Source organism: Mytilus trossulus, chromosome 7 (genome assembly GCF_036588685.1).
Source record: "Mytilus trossulus isolate FHL-02 chromosome 7, PNRI_Mtr1.1.1.hap1, whole genome shotgun sequence".
In the NCBI taxonomy this organism is placed as follows: domain Eukaryota; kingdom Metazoa; phylum Mollusca; class Bivalvia; order Mytilida; family Mytilidae; genus Mytilus; species Mytilus trossulus.
In genome coordinates this window covers 46379363-46398100 of record NC_086379.1, presented here as the reverse complement: position 1 = coordinate 46398100, position 18738 = coordinate 46379363, and the positions used below count along the sequence as shown (strand labels likewise).

Sequence of the window (18738 nt, the reverse complement as noted above, 5' to 3'; positions counted from 1 at the left end):
TAGAAACCCAAAGTTTCTGCTGAATGTTATTCTTAATGTAGCCGTCCTTAGCTCTATATGTAGCCCAACTTTGTACTTTGAGTAGGAGTTCAAGAATCTCGTTATAAGCAGCTGCTGAAAAATGTCAATCTTCTACGACTATAGGGAACTCGTAAAGAAAACTATGTAAACTAATATAGTCAGCGCTTACAGTTCAATCACCCTAAATCAGATATAAGAAAGGGTTTAGACTTATTTATATCTTTGTAATCACCTGGAGTTTTTATAAAGTTTATGACAGTAAAGAGAAATTCGTCTGCTCCTTTTTTATTCTACCTGCCAACGTTATGTATATTCTTAACCAGAAAGCAGGAAAAAGCTGGTTGTGTGTTTCTTAGGAATAACTGAATTGCCTCTCCTGTATGAATTAGTTTAACTTTTTTCACCACAAAATTTGATTTAAAATCCAAATCAGACATCCGAACATTAGCTAGTTCAACTCTTCATAATAAAAATCACACAGAAAACTGGAGAAGACAAAAGGTTAAATCGCAAAAATACTGATTACCGAGGAAAATTCAAAATATAACGTCCCTAATCAAATGGCTAAATCAAAAGCACAAACACATCAAACAAATGGACTACTGTCATATTCCTGACTATGTACAGACACTTTCTTATGTACAAAATGGTAAATTAAACCTTGGTTTAAAGCGCTAAACCTAACACTTGTATGACAGTCGCATCAAACTCGCATCAAAGACACAAGTGCACAAACATAATAAATTATGTATACCGTATAGTGCTGATTTAATCTTAACAACATATCTTTTCGGTTACTTTTTGCTCAAAGATTTTCCTCAACATTCGCTTTCCGCCTTCCATTTGTAAAGAATAAGATTAAAAGAAAACATCTTAACATGGACTTATTTTACAGAAATTTTATGTTGCCATTCAATTTCAATTTTATGAATCCTACTAAAAACAAGGAAACTGAATACACGGATAAGGGTAAGAAAGAAAAATATAATTTTGTAAAATATATGTCATAGTTTTGTTGGTTGCAGTCGATCTACACTGTTTTTTTTTACTATGACAGTCTATGAGTTTGACTGTCCCTCAGGTATATTTCGTACTCTTTTAAAGGCGGCACCTTTCTTCACACAAAACAATCATATAATAATTGGAATCAATATATACACATGGAAAAAAGTATTGCAACACCAAATTGAAATTCAAATTAAAAATATCACTCTTAATTTTTTGATGATATATTTTTTTGAAATAGAACTAGTTAAACATTATTAAAATATCACCTGAGTTTAATTAATAAATATCGACTCGATAAGTTCGTATCTGCACATGCAGTAACTATACTCGTAAACAATAAAACAGATGTGTTTATTCTCATTTTTTTCAATGAAATAACCAAGTTTATAAAGTTATGTTATTGACACCTTGTAATTGGTCATCCACAACTCATAACTGCAGCAATATGGCAGATTATCAGCATGTGTGAATTATGTATGTCGCTGTGACAATTGCACGTATTCTTGGTCATCACCATTCCACTATAAGTCGTTTTGAGAATAAAAATCCGGTACCAAAGGTGTTAAAGACCTTCTGGGATCAAGAAGACCCCTTATAACATCTGTTAGGGAAAATGAAGCATAATGAAGGTTGGTCAGAAGCAACCCCATTGCAAACAGTACAATCCTAAAAAGAGAATGATGACCATACAGGAGCCTTTAATTAAGAACTGTTCAGTTCATCGCCACTTGTTAACATGCGATAAGACCATTATGGGGGCCTTTGCCTACGAACAGACACACAGTTGCCCGTATCCAATATAGTGCAAACTCGCCAAAGTTGGAAATTAGCATCGTGGAAGAAGATCTATTGTTCCAATGAAATTTGGTTTATCTTCCGTGGCCCGATCGTAGCTCGAATTTTAACCATATCGAGCATATATAGGACACAATTGGGCGTAGCACGAAAGTACACCCCAGTTCTAAGATGTCATGCAATAAACAATATCCTATGTCATGAATGGTTTCTGCTACCTTAGCAGCTAACTAGTCGACCGCAGGCAGGAATCAGAAGACGTTAAGATGCGGTTATCTGTTTGAATGGAGGCTGCGCTCAAAGTACTAATTTTTTGGCGTATAACGATCAACTAGTATGTGAACAATCATCTATAGATTAATTTTGAAATGTCTGACATTGAAAAGTTTGACTACAGTGAAAGTTGTAATTTGCATTTTTTTGTACAAAAACACTTTATTTTGTTATACACATTTTGGTTAGATAAAACTTTTTTGTTTTCCTTCATGTTTTGTTCGTTTTAATCCCAATGTTATCATTTACTACGTTTCAATATTATTTTACAAATATTTTATCATATTCCATCTAAAATAAGAGGCTGATTTTTCAAGTTTTAAAAAATCCAGGTGTTGCAATACTTTGTTTCCATGTGTATATATAACATACTAGTAATATTTAGTTTGATTTTAATTTACTTATAACAAAATCAATATTATAAGCTTAATAGAAAGCTTACACGGACAGTTTTGAGCGAAATTCCAGTTTGTAAACTTTCCATTTCTAAGTAGCAACATTCCAGCAGCACCTGCATACGGGGTATATATCTCCCAATTGATACGATATTCCCGTGCTTGCATTTCCTATCATGATTTTCTTGATAGAGGATTACTGCTCACAAGGAAGCTATTAAACCAAGAGTTCCAAATGGTGAAGTTGAAATCATCCCTTCGTAAATTTTACGGACGCCATCACGAGTTGGTTGACCGTTATGGAATAACCGTTTCACAAATGATATCGGATATGTTCCTTACGTCGTAACTACAATCCCCTCCCCTTTCATGAATTTGACCTACCGAATTAAACTATTTACCGGATTTGTAATCACATAAGCAATACGACGGGTGCCGCATGTGGAGCAGGATCTGCTTACCCTTCCGGAGCACCTGAGAGCACCCCTAGTTTTTGGTGGGGTTCGTGTTGTTTCTTCTTTAGTTATCTATGTTGTGTCATGTGTACTATTATTTTTCTGTTAGTCTTTTTTCATTTTTAGCCATGGCGTTGTCAGTTTGTTTTAGATTTATGAGTTTGACTGTCCCTTTGGTATCTTTCGTCCTTCTTTTGTAAGATTCATAAGAAAAAAGGTCTTGATTACGGACACTAGTATATATACACATGGAAAAAAGTATTGCAACACCAAATTGAAATTGAAATTAAAAAAACACTCTTTTTTTTTTGTGATATAATTTGTTAAAATAGAACTAGTTAAATATTATTTAAATATCACCTGAGTTTGATCAATAATTATCGACTCGATAAGTTCTTATCTGCATATGCAGCTACTGTACCTGTAAACAGCAAAACAGGTATTTTTATCCTCATTGTTTTCAACACTTTTAATAACCAAGTTTAGAAAGTTATGTGTTTGACACCTTGTAATGGGTTCTCCACAACTCTTAACCGCAGCAAGATTGCAGAATATCAGCATGAGATAAACAGGAATGTCGCTATGACAACTGCACGTATTGTTGGTCATCTCCCTTCCGCTATTAGTCGTTTTGAGAATAAAACTCAGGCAATAATCGATGTTAAAGACTATCCGATATCAAAAAGACCCCCTATGCCATATGCTAGGGAAAATCAAGCATAAAGAAGCTTGTTCAGAAAGAAACCCAATGTATAATACAATCTTAAAAAAAGACTTGTAGGCATACAGGAGCTTTTTAACAAAAATTGTTCAAGATCGACTAATCGCTACTGGTTATCGTGCGATAAGATCATTTCGGGGACCTTTGCTTACGAACCGACACACAGTTGTCCGTATCCAATGTAGTGTAGAGCTCGCCAAAGTTTGAATTAGCGTCGTGGAGGAAGATCGATTGTTCCAATGGAATTCGGTTTATCTTACGTAGCCCGGATTTGAACCATATCGAGCATATATGGGACACTATTGGGCGTAATGTGCGCGAAAGGACACCCCAGTTTAAACAAGTGATGTAATAAACAATGCCCTTCATCAGAAATGGTTGCTGCTACTTTAGCAACAAATTAGTCGATTTATGGCAGGAATCAGAAGACATCAAGTGTCGCTTAACCGTTTGAATGGAGGCTGCGCACAAAGTACTAATTATTTGGCGTATAACGATCAACCATGATGTGAACAATCATCTTAGACTTAATTTTGAAATGTCTGACATTTTAAAGTTCGACTACAGTAAAAGTTGTGAAATGTAGTTTTTTGTACCAAAAAACACTTCATTCTGTTATCAAAATTGTGGTTAGATAAATCGTCCGTGTACATTTACGCCAAACATTTTTCATTTTAAAATGAAAAATAAATTTTCAAATTGATCTGCAAATTTTAAAGGTAGTTGGTTTGAAAAATGTAACAAAAATTTATAGAAATCACTTTCGAAAAACCATTTTCTCTATGAGATTTAAAATTTGTTATTTTCATGAAATTATATTTTTGATTTAACGAAGATATTGAAACAAATAACAATAAGAAATCATTTTTGTTTCAAATTTTTTTTGTTCATTAAAATGCCAATATGATCATAAACTATCTTTCAATATTATTTTACAAATATTTTATCATATTCCATCCAAAATAAAAGGCTGATTTTTCAAGTTTTAAAAAATCACTTTGTTGCAATACTGTTTTCCATGTGTATATTTGACAATAGAATATCTTTACGCCATCTGCCTACGATATGTTTGGTTTTCCTCATTACGCATGTAACGATGTGCACTTCTTTTAAACAAAGTTGTTCGCTTTGATCGATCATAAGATTATGATGGCTTACCTGTATTGTTTTAAATATGATATCAGCTAGTATAGCCGCTTTGTTTTTGAAAGCTATCTATGTTAAACGATATCCTATGTACATGTAGCTAGGCTAACCAAATTACGTCATTTGGGATTTCATAAGGCATATTTCGTTAATAGTGACAAACAAAAAGGTAAAACATGCTACACAGAAGAACAAGTGGTCAGTATGCTGGAGTTTCTCATCGACAACATATTTGTTGAGTTTGGAGGTAGACTTTTCTAACAAATTGTCGGCATTCCTTTGGGAACAAACTGCGCCTCTTCTTGACGACCTCTTCTTATTTTCATATGAATCGGAGTTCCGCCAGAAACTTGTAAAAAACAAGAAGATCAAAGAAGTCAGATTATTAAATTTCACTTTCAGATATATTGATGATGTTCTTTCCATAAACAATCCGAACTTTTCTGATTGGGTTCCTTTAATATATCACCAAGAACTAGAGATTAAAGAAACAACAGACACGGCTTCATCCGACTCATTTTTGGACTTATTTCTCGAATTTGACTTACACAGTCATCTCAGTACCAGAATCTATGACAAACGAGACGATTTTAATTTTGAAATTATAAATTTCCCCCACCTTAGTAGCAATATACCAACTTTACCTGCATATGGGATTTATATTTCCCAACTTATTCGATATTCAAGAGCTTGCAGCTCCTACTCAGACTTTTTAAAACGTCATCAGTGTCTGAGTAGAAAGTTGATGAACCAGGGGTATGTCAAAGAACGTCTCGTCCTTTTTGCTTAAAAAGTTCGTCGGAAGGTACCAAGACCTTGTTGATAAATATTCCGTATCAACTTCTCAAATAATACACGATGGTCTTGATGTATAGATTCTGCGTACTAATGTTGTTTATCATCTTAACAACTTGTTTTATTGTTCTTTCATTTGTCTTTGTTCTATTATTAATAATACTGTTACTGTTGAATGGTTTTATGTGATATCCGTTTGACGTGGCTCGGTACTTATACATCTCGTCAATGTGTTTGTATTGGCTTTCATTTTTTGGTGGTTTGTTTTGTATATGCGACCTTTTGTATTTCTTTTGTTCTTATAACGTGACTCTGTACTTTGAAAGATCCCGTCAGTATGATATTGTTCTATTATATGTCATTATGATATATTTCTATTATGGATTACTATATACGTTGAACCACAAACGTCAAAATCATTCAGTCGCGTGGTGGAATTACCTATTTTTTTATTCTAATAAATTCTATATATAACTTTTGAACTAGTTTAAATCTCGGTCTATTTCTGAAATTTATTCTTACATACTTTTGTTTTTTAACAAGTTTTTTTAAGTCCTGTTGTGTTGTAAATTGCCATGGAGGATGTCTAAGGTTAGGTAATAGTTAATGGTAAGTAAGCACGAGAGAGTGAGTGAATGAGCTGGAGAGAGTGAGTGAATGAGCTATATAGAGTGAGTGAATGAGCGAGAGTTAAGCCAACCAGAAGTCAATATAACAAGTTAAGTGTATGGCACGCCGTTATTATATTTATTCAATTTCGAAATATCTTATTTAGTTAAATAAGATATCTGATAAACTAATTGAGATATCTTAATAACAAAATGAGATATCTTATATATTAATTGAGATATCTGATTTATTAAATAAGATATCTTATATATTAAATAAGATATCTTATATATTAAATAAGCTATCTTATTAAAATGATTATAAAGATATCTTATTAAATATATAAGATATCTCTATTAATTTATAAGATATCTTATTTACTATATAAGATATCTTTTATATAGTTAATAATAGAGATATCTTATTTACTTAATAAGATATCTCCATAAGTTAACAAGATATCTTAAAAAGTTTTTATTTAAAAGATATCTTTATAAAGAAGTAAGATATCTTATATACTTTATAAAAAATCTTATTAATTAATAGAGATATCTTATTAACTTATAGAGATATCTCATAAACTAATAGAGATATCTTATAAACTAATAGATATATCTTATTTACTTTCAAATTAAATAAGATATCTTATAAAAATTAAAGATATCTCAATACTTAATAAGATATCTTGTTAAACAAATAAGATATCTTCAAATTTGAAAAAATATAAAAACGGCGTGCCATATAAGTGGTGTTAAAGATTGAGATCCACTCATTCAGGCCCGATCGGGAAGAACATACAAGAAAGTAGTACATATATTTAACAAAATAGTTCCTATGCATAGCTGTATCTTTGCCAATTGCGGGTATATATGGTTATTTGTGGTATAAAATGAAAGCTGTGGAACTTGGTATGACTGTAGAACCCTTGTTGAGAGATTTTTCAAAATTATAAAGAAGTATATGAAATTTTGATAGAAGGGCACATTTGACCTGTTGTTCAGAACAGAAGTTCTTGTTTTAGTACTATCAAACTTCAAGGAACCAGTTCGCTCTTATATGCAATTAAGATATGTTGATTTTTGCAGTCCAAGTCAGGATAAAGTACAGTTTTGACATGAAATAACTGCCACTTTATTTGAACTTACGACAAAGAAGCCAGTAATGCTCGAATTGTAGAATTTAACATAGAAAGCAATGGGGATATGAATTAGTGGTTTTACACCTTCGTTTCATAGTTGTGTTAATGTAAAATCTATATAAAAAAATGAAAATCAGTAGCTTCAAAAACGCCTCGTAGCCCTAATTTTGAATTATATTTTTGAAGAAGGTATTAACAACTATCAACTTCATTTAACAAAAAAAAAATTATTGGATTTAAGTTTCTTAAAACATTAACTCTGACAAAAAAAATGAGATGAAAGCTAAACCTTCCTTTATTTCAACTCCAAGCAGTGGGAGATAGGAGTTTTTTTTAGAGACAGCTAACAATCTTGATAGATCATTTAACGAAGATGATGTTGAAAATTGAAATCGAGCGGGGTTCATGTTTGCAAAACAGTCGGGGCACTTAGCGAACTCCATAATATTATGGTATTCCGTAATTTTTTAGGAAAATTAAAGTTGTCTCCCTTAGACTAACACGGTAAATTTCATATGGGAGATAACTATATTTTTAAACTGATTCCCAAAATAAGGGAGACAAATGAACTTTATTTCCTGTTTTATTTTCTTAAATACAATGGAACATACAGTAGGTTACAAGAGCGCAATTATTTGTTTACGTTTTACCGGCAAGTTTTTTACCCCAAGATGGTACTCAGAATAGAATCCTATACGGCTTCTGATTGGTTGATACAGGATTTGAATTACATTTAATCGAAAGCTTATTCAATTAGGTTTAAAAATTGCCGAAAATCATATTCACATTTTACGAAGTATAGAAAATATCTTCAATTTCTGCACGTCGGAGCCATTAAAAATATGCCTTTTTCATTAAGCAAAAAAAGTAGACGATTTTTTTCAACTGCATTTTAGGTCAATTTGAGCCGCATGACCCTATATTTTATTTTGGTTGTAATGCAACACTGGTATTTCTAGTAACAGGAACTGCCACCCGTTTTTCCCTAGTTTGTGTAGTCTTCGAGAAAAAAAATACGGAACACTAGTGGTATCCTATGGAAAATGCATTACGAATAATTGCGCTCTTGTAACCAGTATATGATATGACATTTCCACAAACAGAAAACCAAAAGTAGAATTGTTTTCAAAATTAAACATGGATTTAAATAGTGGTAATAAGATACCAAATAACACACAAATAAACTTGAACCATGTACTTACAAAGTTTGACGGGGTTAAATAACCTTGAAGGGTCCAAACCCTCCCCTAACCTGGAAAGTGGTGTAACATTACAAAATATGAACGAACTGAATATTTAATCAGTTTGATATTTTTTTAAAAGGCGACCATATGGTTTAGGATTTTCTAATGATTAAAGACTATACGGTTGCCTATAGTTGCTTACATCCAATACATTTAAACACTGTTTGATAGTTGGTCTCGTTTTCAATCATACAACATTAATTATCTTTATTTATTTTTGTATTAACTCATCAAATGAATACGAACAAGAAATTTACTTAACAAAATCACAGAGAGGACAAGCACGTGGCAGGGTAATCAGTGGCGGGCGGATCCAGAACTTTTCCTAAAGGGGGGGGGGGAGGACTGATCTAAGGGGGAGGGGGCGCTCCAGTCATGCTTCAATGATTCCCTATATAATCAACCAAATTTTCCCCACAAAAGGGGGGACCGGGCCCCTCAGGGCCCCCAGACCCCCTGGATCCGCCTAGGGCTATTATACATCAGTACGTCATTTGACATCATAATCAAACTGATGAAAAATACCTGTTATATGACATGGTTATAGATACTTACATTCAATGTTCTCTTTTTGTAAAAGCAACGATATTAGGCATACTCTTAAAAGTCTACATGTCAGTAATTTTTCAATGAAAGACGATATGATAATGCATTGATTCGATTGTCTCTATTCGCATCGTTAACAAAATATATGACAGACTTGGTAATACGCCCTCGATATATTATTTTCAAATATAACGAAATCAAGGTGTATCTTATACTAAACAAAAGAAAAATGAATTAAACCCTTCATTCCTATTCCATATTCATTGACAAAAGTATCTATTTCAATAACATAAATCTTAATAAATGTACCAACCAATTACCATTTCTATCAAAAAAGGCATTTCGATATATTAACTGCAGGACATTATTATGTACCATAACAATCATTGACAAATTGGTCTCGAAATCAAAGAGATTTACAAATATACCTACCGTATCAACATATAAATAACACATTGACGTATGCGTGCGTGTGCTATAAATACATTACAATCTGCAGAGATATGTTAAGTACTTAAGTTAAAAACAGAGGTTAAATTGATCCCTCAAATTGCACTTGCCTCTTTAATATATATATAATCGTTTGAGATAAAAGTTTAGAGATAAATCGCCAACTGTAAAACTGACAAGGCAACACAAAACACAAGCGTATTACACTTTTTATTGTAAATAAATGCTTCTAAAGAAAAAACAAAGTATTCGACGGGTGAAACACGGGATAATGATCTTACAGCGCAAGATAAAATAAAACTAAGTTAATCAGTTGAAAAAGTTTATAAAATACAAAAACACAATAAATGTAGGACTGTATGAGTTTATTTTGATTCATTTTCGAGCAGCGACACTTTTAATTCCAATTAGTATTATGTTTTTCATATCTAACTAGATGATAGTTCAATGCTTGGAGTTTTGCAGTGAGAACTACGATTTGAACAAACTATTTTTGAAATATAAAAGGATACTTGTAATTTCTAATTTCTTTAAAAAATTATTTTAAAACGTTTCACTTTTCATTAAAGTTTTTTTTTCGTATGTACTAATTTTCCGGACTTTATAAAGTTAAAAAATTGACGAATAAATGCTATAAACTTATGAAATATTAAAACAAATCTTTTTTTTCTCAGGTTTATCTAAATTTTATTTGAAAGTCAACTAAACTGAGAAGCTGAGCTGTATTTTGATTACGTGATAATGTACGGGTACATTTCAATAGTCCACAAAATAATCCGAACATTTTAATATGACCCCTCGAGTACAAGTCTTTCCTCTGACACCTATTTATTATTTTACCAGGAAAAATAATAAGCCTTATTAAAGACACATATGCAAGCATGAATATCTGACGGGTCGGTTTAAAAAAAAATGATACATTCAATTGCAATACATTCATTTTAATCTTTTTTAACAGTTTCACAGTATCGTTTATATGTTCTATACATGTATTTAACTTTTTTAAGGAGTTTTTGCATATTCATATAATTCTAATATTTCGGTAGACAAGTTCATCTTTTTAAAGTAAAGTAAAGTAATGTTCCTGTAGTAAAAAATCAGTTAAAGACGACTTTTTTATTACGTTTATGTGTTTTTTGTGTTTTAAGCTGTGCATGTACTGATTGTGTTTCATAAATAGATATGCCGTAGTCTTTGTTTCCTGCTAATGCGATGATCTGTAGTCTTAAATACTGCACTCTCACACACATTTATTTCCGATTAAGTGCAGTACTTCAACAAACAACATGGTTTCTTTATTATTTATCATTTATCATGTATAGTTATGTTTCTTGTCACTTGTGTATACATTGTACTATGTTTGCATTTTAACCCGTCAGGGTTTCATGTTTTTTGCAATACAGATATATTTATTATGATAGTCTATCATTTCTTAATTGTTTCTTGTCAAGCAACACAAAGCATGTTCACTCCATCACACACACGTGATAGAGGAGTAATGTATGTAAAGTTTTCTCGATATCGGCTTTAAAGAGGAACAGCTGTAGTAACCGAATATAAGTTAGCTTCATGTAGTATTATATCATTTATTTATTATTTTAGTTAGTGGTTTGTTCCTGAGAAGTCTATTTTGTCTCAGGACATTTACTATTTTCTACATAATGCCTGTACCAAGTCATGAATCCTTAAAATGTTTTCCTTTCGTGTTTACAAAGTCTGAGCTTAGGATTTTTCTATTATATCATTGTCTTTTCGTTTTTAATTGTTCCTTTATGTTTGTTTTTTTTAACTTATATGTATGTTTTAGTAACACTTTTCTTGTCAAATGATTTATTTGCATTGAAAAGTAGGACCTTTTTATTCGAAATTTTTGCGGCAGCATAATGCACATTATATTTGCTATATAAAGTTTTGCTATAGTGTCAGAGATACATGTATATGCCAAAAACTGCATTTATCCCCATGTTCTAATTTTTGCCATGACAGTCATCTTGTTGGATGGGCGGGGTCATCGAATTCATGTTTTAGGCTGATTAGGGCCAAGTTTTGTTTTATTTGGCCCAGCACTTTCAGAGGAGAAGATTTTTTTTTAAAGTAAGTGGACGACGGACGCCAGTTGATGAGAAAAGCTTACTTGGCCCATCTTGTTTGTATTGTTCATCATTTGTCATTTTGGGTCCTTTAATAACAGACTATGCTGTACGAGTTTTACTCATAGTTGAAGGTCGTATGTAGATAGACATTAGACATGATTGTAGATATAAGAAGATGACGTACAGAATGAGTGACATTGAGAAAACTCTCCATTAAAAGCACTAGGTCAAAGTATAGCCTTCAACACGGAGCCAAGGCTCACACCGAACAGCAAGCTTTAAAGAGCCAGAAAAACCACTAGCCTAAAATAATTCCAATCGGAAAACCAACGGTCTTATTTATATAAAGAACGAAAGCACTTTTACGAATGTGACCTATCAAATTATACTATTTACCAGATTTGTAATAACATAAGCAACAACGGGTGTCACATGTGGAGCAGGATCTTCTTACCCTTCCGGAGTACCTGAGATCACCCCTGTTTTTAGTGGGGTTCGTGTTGCTTTGTCTTAAGTTTTCTATATACGTTGTGTGTTCTGTACTATTATTTGTCTATTTGTCGTTATATTTTTGCCATGGTGTTGTCAGTTTATTTTCAATCTGTTAGTTTGACTGTGACTTTGGTATCTTCCACCCCCCCCCCCCCCCCCCCCCCCCCCCCCCCCCCCCACTAACGAACAAACGACAACCACCGAACAATATTGTCCTGGCTTAGGACAGGTGTAAATAAGTGCAGCGTGTTTTAACGTTTTTATGCGTTTTAATGTTATAGTTGTTAGCTGCTGTAGCATTTGATCGCTTGTAGATTTGTCTAATTGGCAATAAAACCACATCATTTGGATAAGAACATTTTATTATATAGTGTACTCAATTTTAATTCATATTCGACACCTCTTACATCACTGCCGCTTCAATATTTAAAGGATATCTCAAATTTTCGGAATACAGCTGCATGCAAACCTTAATTATCATTTAAGAGATGTGAAAAATAAATATAAACAAATTGTATCTATGTAGTGTATAGATTTTTAGGTAATTAATGTAATAATTCAAATCAATGCAACGTCTTTACGGGAACGAATATATAACTAAGATTTAGATTACAGTTATATATATAGATGGTGAATGTTATTATTTTGTTTTTTGGCTTTAAGGAGGCAGCAACCAAGAAAATAGGGTCAATTAGTAAAGTTATCGATTAATCGATCTGTCAGAAAATAAACAGGTCTCATTTGGTTAATGAAAACGCTTTTTATAAATGCTCATTTGTATTTTGTCCATCTTATGAGTTAAGCGTTTATCAACTGATTTTAATGGTTCGTTCTTATGTTGTACTGTTATACCACTGTCCCAGGTAAAAAGGGGGTTGGATTACGCTAACATGTTTAACCCCGTCAGATTATGTATTTATGTGACTGTCCCAAATCAAGAGTCTGTATTTCAGTGGTTGACGTTTGTTTATATGTTACATACTAGTTGTTTTAGTTCATTTTTTTCATATAAATAAGGCTGTTAGTTTTCTCGTTTGAATTGTTTTACATTGTCATTTCGGAGTCTTTTATGTTGACTATGTGGTATTGGCTTTGCTAATTGCTGAAGGCCGTACGGTGACATATAGTTGTTAATTTCTGTGTCATTTTGTTCTCTTTTGGAGAGTTGTCTCATTGGCATTCAAACCACATCTTCTTTTTAATATCATAAACCGTATTTTTTCCTCTATATTGTAATAGTTCGTATTGGCGGTACACATGTACATGTAATAGCTCTTTGAAGGCCAACAATTTGAAACTATAAAATTGGAGAATTTCTGACAGTTTCTTGACATTTTATTTATCAAAACATGATTTCATTAACGGTTGCATTTGTGAAAATTTTATAATAATAAGGCATATTTTGGTTTTTTGTAATTTATGAGCTGTAAATGCAAAATGTTAGTTGCTTACGGAATACACTCTTGCATCAAAGACAGAGAAACACATCAAAATGATGTTGGAATTAGCATTTGCATCACTAAGAAAATACCATGAATACAAATTAAACTGTCATTTCAATAAAAATGTGTTAGTTGACAGAAACCACATGTTTTATTAACCTGATTCTGATTTGATCATTGGTGGATACATAAATTAATCAAATCAAATCAAATACTTGTATTGCCATAAAAATCATCAACATGAGCTTTGACAAAATTTACATATATATCAAAATAAACAATAACATTTTAAAAAACAAAATGTATCAGTTCAATTTATTGTTTTAGGTCTCCCGTCCTCGGTTCTAATGACTGTCTTATAAAGGAGTTTAAGCATGTCGTTTTTATTTCGTAATAATCACGTGTAGATATCGATCTCAAATTAGACAACGCCAGTTTTTTTCCATAATGGTGTATTAAAAACGCCATTTAATGAGATAGAATTGACAGCAATGGGGCCAACATTTAGTACTTAATATTTAACAAAGCAGCTCCCCATCTATTGAGTAAAATACTTGTTCTGAAATGCAATATATATATTTTTTATATAGTCAGTTCCAGGTAGAACATACATGTTTTCTCCTTCCGGGCAGGCACAAGGAGGTAAACAGACAAAAATTACAAACTTCCTCTCAACGTCTATTCTGTCTTCTTTAACCGGCCATTTAAACTTGTTTTTGCCACTCGGATGCATGAACGTTATTGTTATACTGTCCTTCTCCTTGTCAATGTGTTTGACCAATCCGGGATACCAGGTCTGCTCAAACGCCACGATTACCCATATACCTTGAACAATATATTCAGACGTGCATGACTCCTGAAAATATGGATATATATATGAGATGATTATATAAATCGTCTAAACATCAGTCCAACAATGTTAGATGAAAATGTTTTGTTCTTCCCTCTCCGGAATTCAAACTGGTGCTTTATATATACATAAGGGATGGTTTAAATTAATGATAACAAATTAGTTTTATAAAATAAAACTGTTCATGACAAAATGACAAAATCTAATAACTATTTGCATACTTTTTAACCAAAGGGTTGCAATTTCAATTTTGAACGGGTTTTTTTTGGATATGTTTGCCATGCTGTTTAGAGCTAAATCTTGGAAACCAAGGAAATATACGCACTTGTTTCCAAATTCAAAGATACATTAAGACCTTTACCACGGTGCTAGCTTAACATTCTCACCGCAAAACAAGTTTAATACAATTCCTAGCACTGATTTTCGGTAGTTTTCAAACGACAATTTATTGATGTTTACAAACCTGAGGTATATGGTGAAATGCCAAGCCACTCAGAAATTTTCTGTTTTTCTCTATACTGTCCATCCTCATTTGTTCATAGCTTGACATCTAAAACAATATAACATTCCTATTACATATTTATAGATAACCAATAAGTATCTGCATATAAGATTAAACATAAGTTATTATCGAAACATGTACAGTTGACATGAAAACTGTTTTAACTGGTCAGTGTTGGTCATTATATGTGTGACATTCATAACCGTAGCGGTGTCTGGCTTTAGTACATTCAATAACTATTAAAGGGATCTAACACAGGCAAGTGTGTCTGATTTATGTCAAAACACCATGGTTTATGATCTGATTGCGCTTTTGTGTAAGCTGTCGCTTCGTTAATACAAATTGAAATTATTACCGTAACAGTACACTAACATTAACTGTACCAATTGTCCTGCACTGGATGCAAATTTCGACAATACATGTCTCTTCAGTGATGCTCGTGGCCAAAATATTTTAAACCCAAAGCCTATATAAAAGGTGAAAAGCTATAATCCAAAAGGTCCAAAAAGTATAGCCAAATCGCGAAAGGAATCAGAGCTCTGCATGAGGGAGATACATCCCTTAATATTTTTTTTATAATTTCTAACATTTTGTAACAGCAAATTTTAATAACACAAAAAAAAATGTTATATTGATGTTTGTAGTGATTTGTACTTTATTTTGTACGAACATGTAATTGCAGTTTTATGTATAAAAAGAATGTAATTGCTTACTCGAGGTCGAGTTGGGCTGGCATCGCTAAAGTCATCTTTATTTCCAACTTCTACCTCTGTCTGCTCTGGTAAAGGTTCAATACCATCCATTAATTCAATTTCTAAAATCACAAGAAACAATATAATTTCTTTACCTAAAAGTATTTGATTGTCCATTAAAAATGAAAATATCAGGTTGTGTTAACTTACTTGTAGAACATACACAAACACTAAAGAATTAAGCTTGTTTTTATACTGAACTGTTCATTACTGTCTAAGGTTAGGGGAGGGTTTGGCGCCAGAAAAATAGTTTAACCCCGCATCATACTGTATATTCCTTTCCTTAACTGTGACTCTACGATATTTGTAATGTCAAAATATCAAACTCAAAACAAAATATCAAACTTAAGTAACAAATGAAGATTTCATAGTGTAGTCATATTGTAAGGCTTACCCGACATCTGAGGCAACTTATCTTTTCTGCTCTTTCCTTTAGAACTACCTTTTACTCCTATAAATTCAAATTGTAGAATAGTTATGAAAAAAACAAGGTAAGCAATAATCTTTAAAAATCTCCTACTCCAAAAGTTTAAACAATCATGTTTCACTTTTCTGTCAGGGTTCATGTTAAACCTATTACTTTCTTGATAATTTGCACAAAAAAAACCAAAGGTTTGAGTGATAAACCCTTTTGGCAAATAACGTCGACTTTTATAAGAATGGATGTGGATAAACATGGCGGTTTATTCTTGCATAGAAAACGACGTTCTTTTCTGCTGACGCTCCAGTTCTTACAATCATAACATTTTCGAGCAGAATAATCGCACTCATAATCATATATCAACAACCAAAGTGCTAGACTTAGTGTTTTGAGCACACATTTTGTAATCCGATCGAGCACCAAGTAATGTTTTTTGACACAGGAACTATTGAAATCATTTAACAATCACTTTTCCAATGTGACAGCAAATGTTTTTTGTTGTGACGTCAATATTGTATGGGAACCTTTGTATACGATGTCTTGTAATGGCGGAGAAATTGCGATAAGGTGTATTATGATTTAAATATTATGTCATTCAATTTAAAAACAAAATTAATTTGATAAGAATTAAATACCTGTTTTTTCAATTGTTTTCTTCTGTTTGTTCTTTACGGATGGTGATTTAGTACCTTAAAAATACAAAAAAATATCGAATATTATTCACTGACCAATTTTCCTCTTTTTTTCTGAACAAACCAACTTTACAGGCCGCGATATCATGCCAAATACTGTAGACCTGTTATTAATATTTAACAACATGTTGGTCACTTTAAGTGTTAAGAAGTTTATAAAATAAAAAGTGCCATAAATCACATCAATTATGAAAAACCGAAGGGATCAAATTTAACAGATTCTTTTTTACAATTCAAGTGTTGATGTGCATAATGATAAATGGACAAACATGATAAGACTTCTGTTGTGACATAAGGATTGAGAAAGAGATTGTTTTTGTTTTCATTTTACAGAACAAACCATTGATATCAATTTAACAAAACATTTATACGTCACTAGCGTCGACAAATGTATTTAGAAAATGCATTTGAACCATGCATCTATAAAAATATTTTGAATAATTATTCACCTTTTTCTTTGCTTGCTTTGGTCTGTTTCTTTTTTGGAATTGGGGAATCAATATCTGAAAAAGATAAGTAAATAATTGTTAATATATATCGTGGCCACAGGTTAAAAATGTTTTCTGTTTGTTTTAAATTTATATTAAGATCCCATGTTGATACATCTTGTGATCAATGTTATTTGGCAATCGCCAATGGCAGTCAGCAGGGTTAAAGAACATCAGTTGTTCGACCTGTTAATCAAATGCGGTTTTTTTTTAATATTCTTTTTCACTTTTTTGGTCTTTTGGGAAATGTTGTTTGTGCAGATTTTAGACCCTTCTACAACGAAATTTGTTTTACATGCACACGTATAAAAATTGCGGTTTTTGTCCAACGCAATCATAGGTTTGAACGTAGTTTTCAATTTAGACTCGTATATATATATATACAGACAGGTCTTCTTTTTTTTTTAAATCAACAGTAAATGAAGTATTCATATCGAAATCACAACTAAAGTTTTGCATGCAGTATTATATCAAATATAATCTTATTTTGACGTAGTCTTCCGATTATTTTGTTTTCTGTTTGTTGATACATATATGCTGTAGACCTTCTTTTAAAAGTATACTAACCAATTATTGATAAATTGTCATTGGAGGGGACAGTTGCCGTCTGTTCTAGCATTTTCTTTTGACTTTCAGCTAGTTGCTTGGAATGTCCGGGTCCAATGTTTAGTTTGCTGGGAGTTACCAAAGTAACGTTTTCAATAATATCTTCATGTGTTGGGAATAACATGTCTATACCATTTACTTTCTTTAACTCATCGCTGCTGAGAGCTGGTTCTCCTTTTTTAACTTTGTCGAAGAGCTCTCCTAACCCGAGATATTTCGGTCTAGTCTTTCTGTTTTTCTTGACATCTTTAATCACAAATACTGCTGTAACCGGATCAGCCTTCAGCCTTTTTAACCTTGTTAGTTGACATTTAATTTGTTTAATAACTTCACATTTTATGCGACGATCATTCGACAAATTTGCCAAGTACTCTTTTTCTTCTGATTTATATACCTTTTTTTCACCGATTTTGTATTTACGTGACTGGTCACAATTCATTCTGAAAAATAAACGATGGAATATGTAAGGTTATCAATAAAATATTCTATTTTTATTAGTATGCCCTACATATAGAATACATTTCAATCACTGACCAACTGACCCCTTCTCCAATATCCATCTCATTAATTAAACGATACAATATGGGAAGGAATATGGTAACATTTTTAGATAAAGGTTTGAAATGACAATAGCATCATTCACATTAAAATCCTTTTGTCTATATACAAATTATATTTGTAAATTAATGTATCGTATACAAACAATGAATTTCATACTTACATGTTAGTTCTAGATTGAAAATGTCTATAACTGAAATGTAGCCGATTATATACAATTTAGTTTATAATTTATTCTTAAATAAA

General features: G+C 32.1%; 1 protein-coding gene across 1 annotated transcript; it reads right to left on the bottom strand.

The window, feature by feature from the left end:
* Window positions 1-14161: 14161 nt before the first annotated feature.
* On the bottom strand, window positions 14162-17947 carry LOC134726446 (uncharacterized). Its single transcript, XM_063590850.1, has 7 exons — window positions 17896-17947; window positions 17290-17343; window positions 16784-16837; window positions 16122-16178; window positions 15689-15789; window positions 14937-15023; window positions 14162-14479 (listed from the first exon to the last, which is right to left on the bottom strand). The coding sequence occupies exons 1-7, from the start codon at window positions 17945-17947 to the stop codon at window positions 14162-14164; spliced, it is 723 nt and encodes a 240-aa protein (XP_063446920.1).
* Window positions 17948-18738: the final 791 nt, after the last annotated feature.

Bases quoted from the DNA above. Each gene is read 5' to 3' on its own strand.
- LOC134726446 (XM_063590850.1), bottom strand. From the start codon at position 17,947: ATGCTAGAACAGACGGCAACTGTCCCCTCCAATGACAATTTATCAATA. The intron at 16,838-17,289 runs GTGAATAATTAT...TGTATTTTTAAG, and splicing joins CAAAGCAAGCAAAGAAAAAG to GTACTAAATCACCATCCGTA. The intron at 14,480-14,936 runs GTTTGTAAACAT...CCATATTTTCAG, and splicing joins CATTTCACCATATACCTCAG to GAGTCATGCACGTCTGAATA.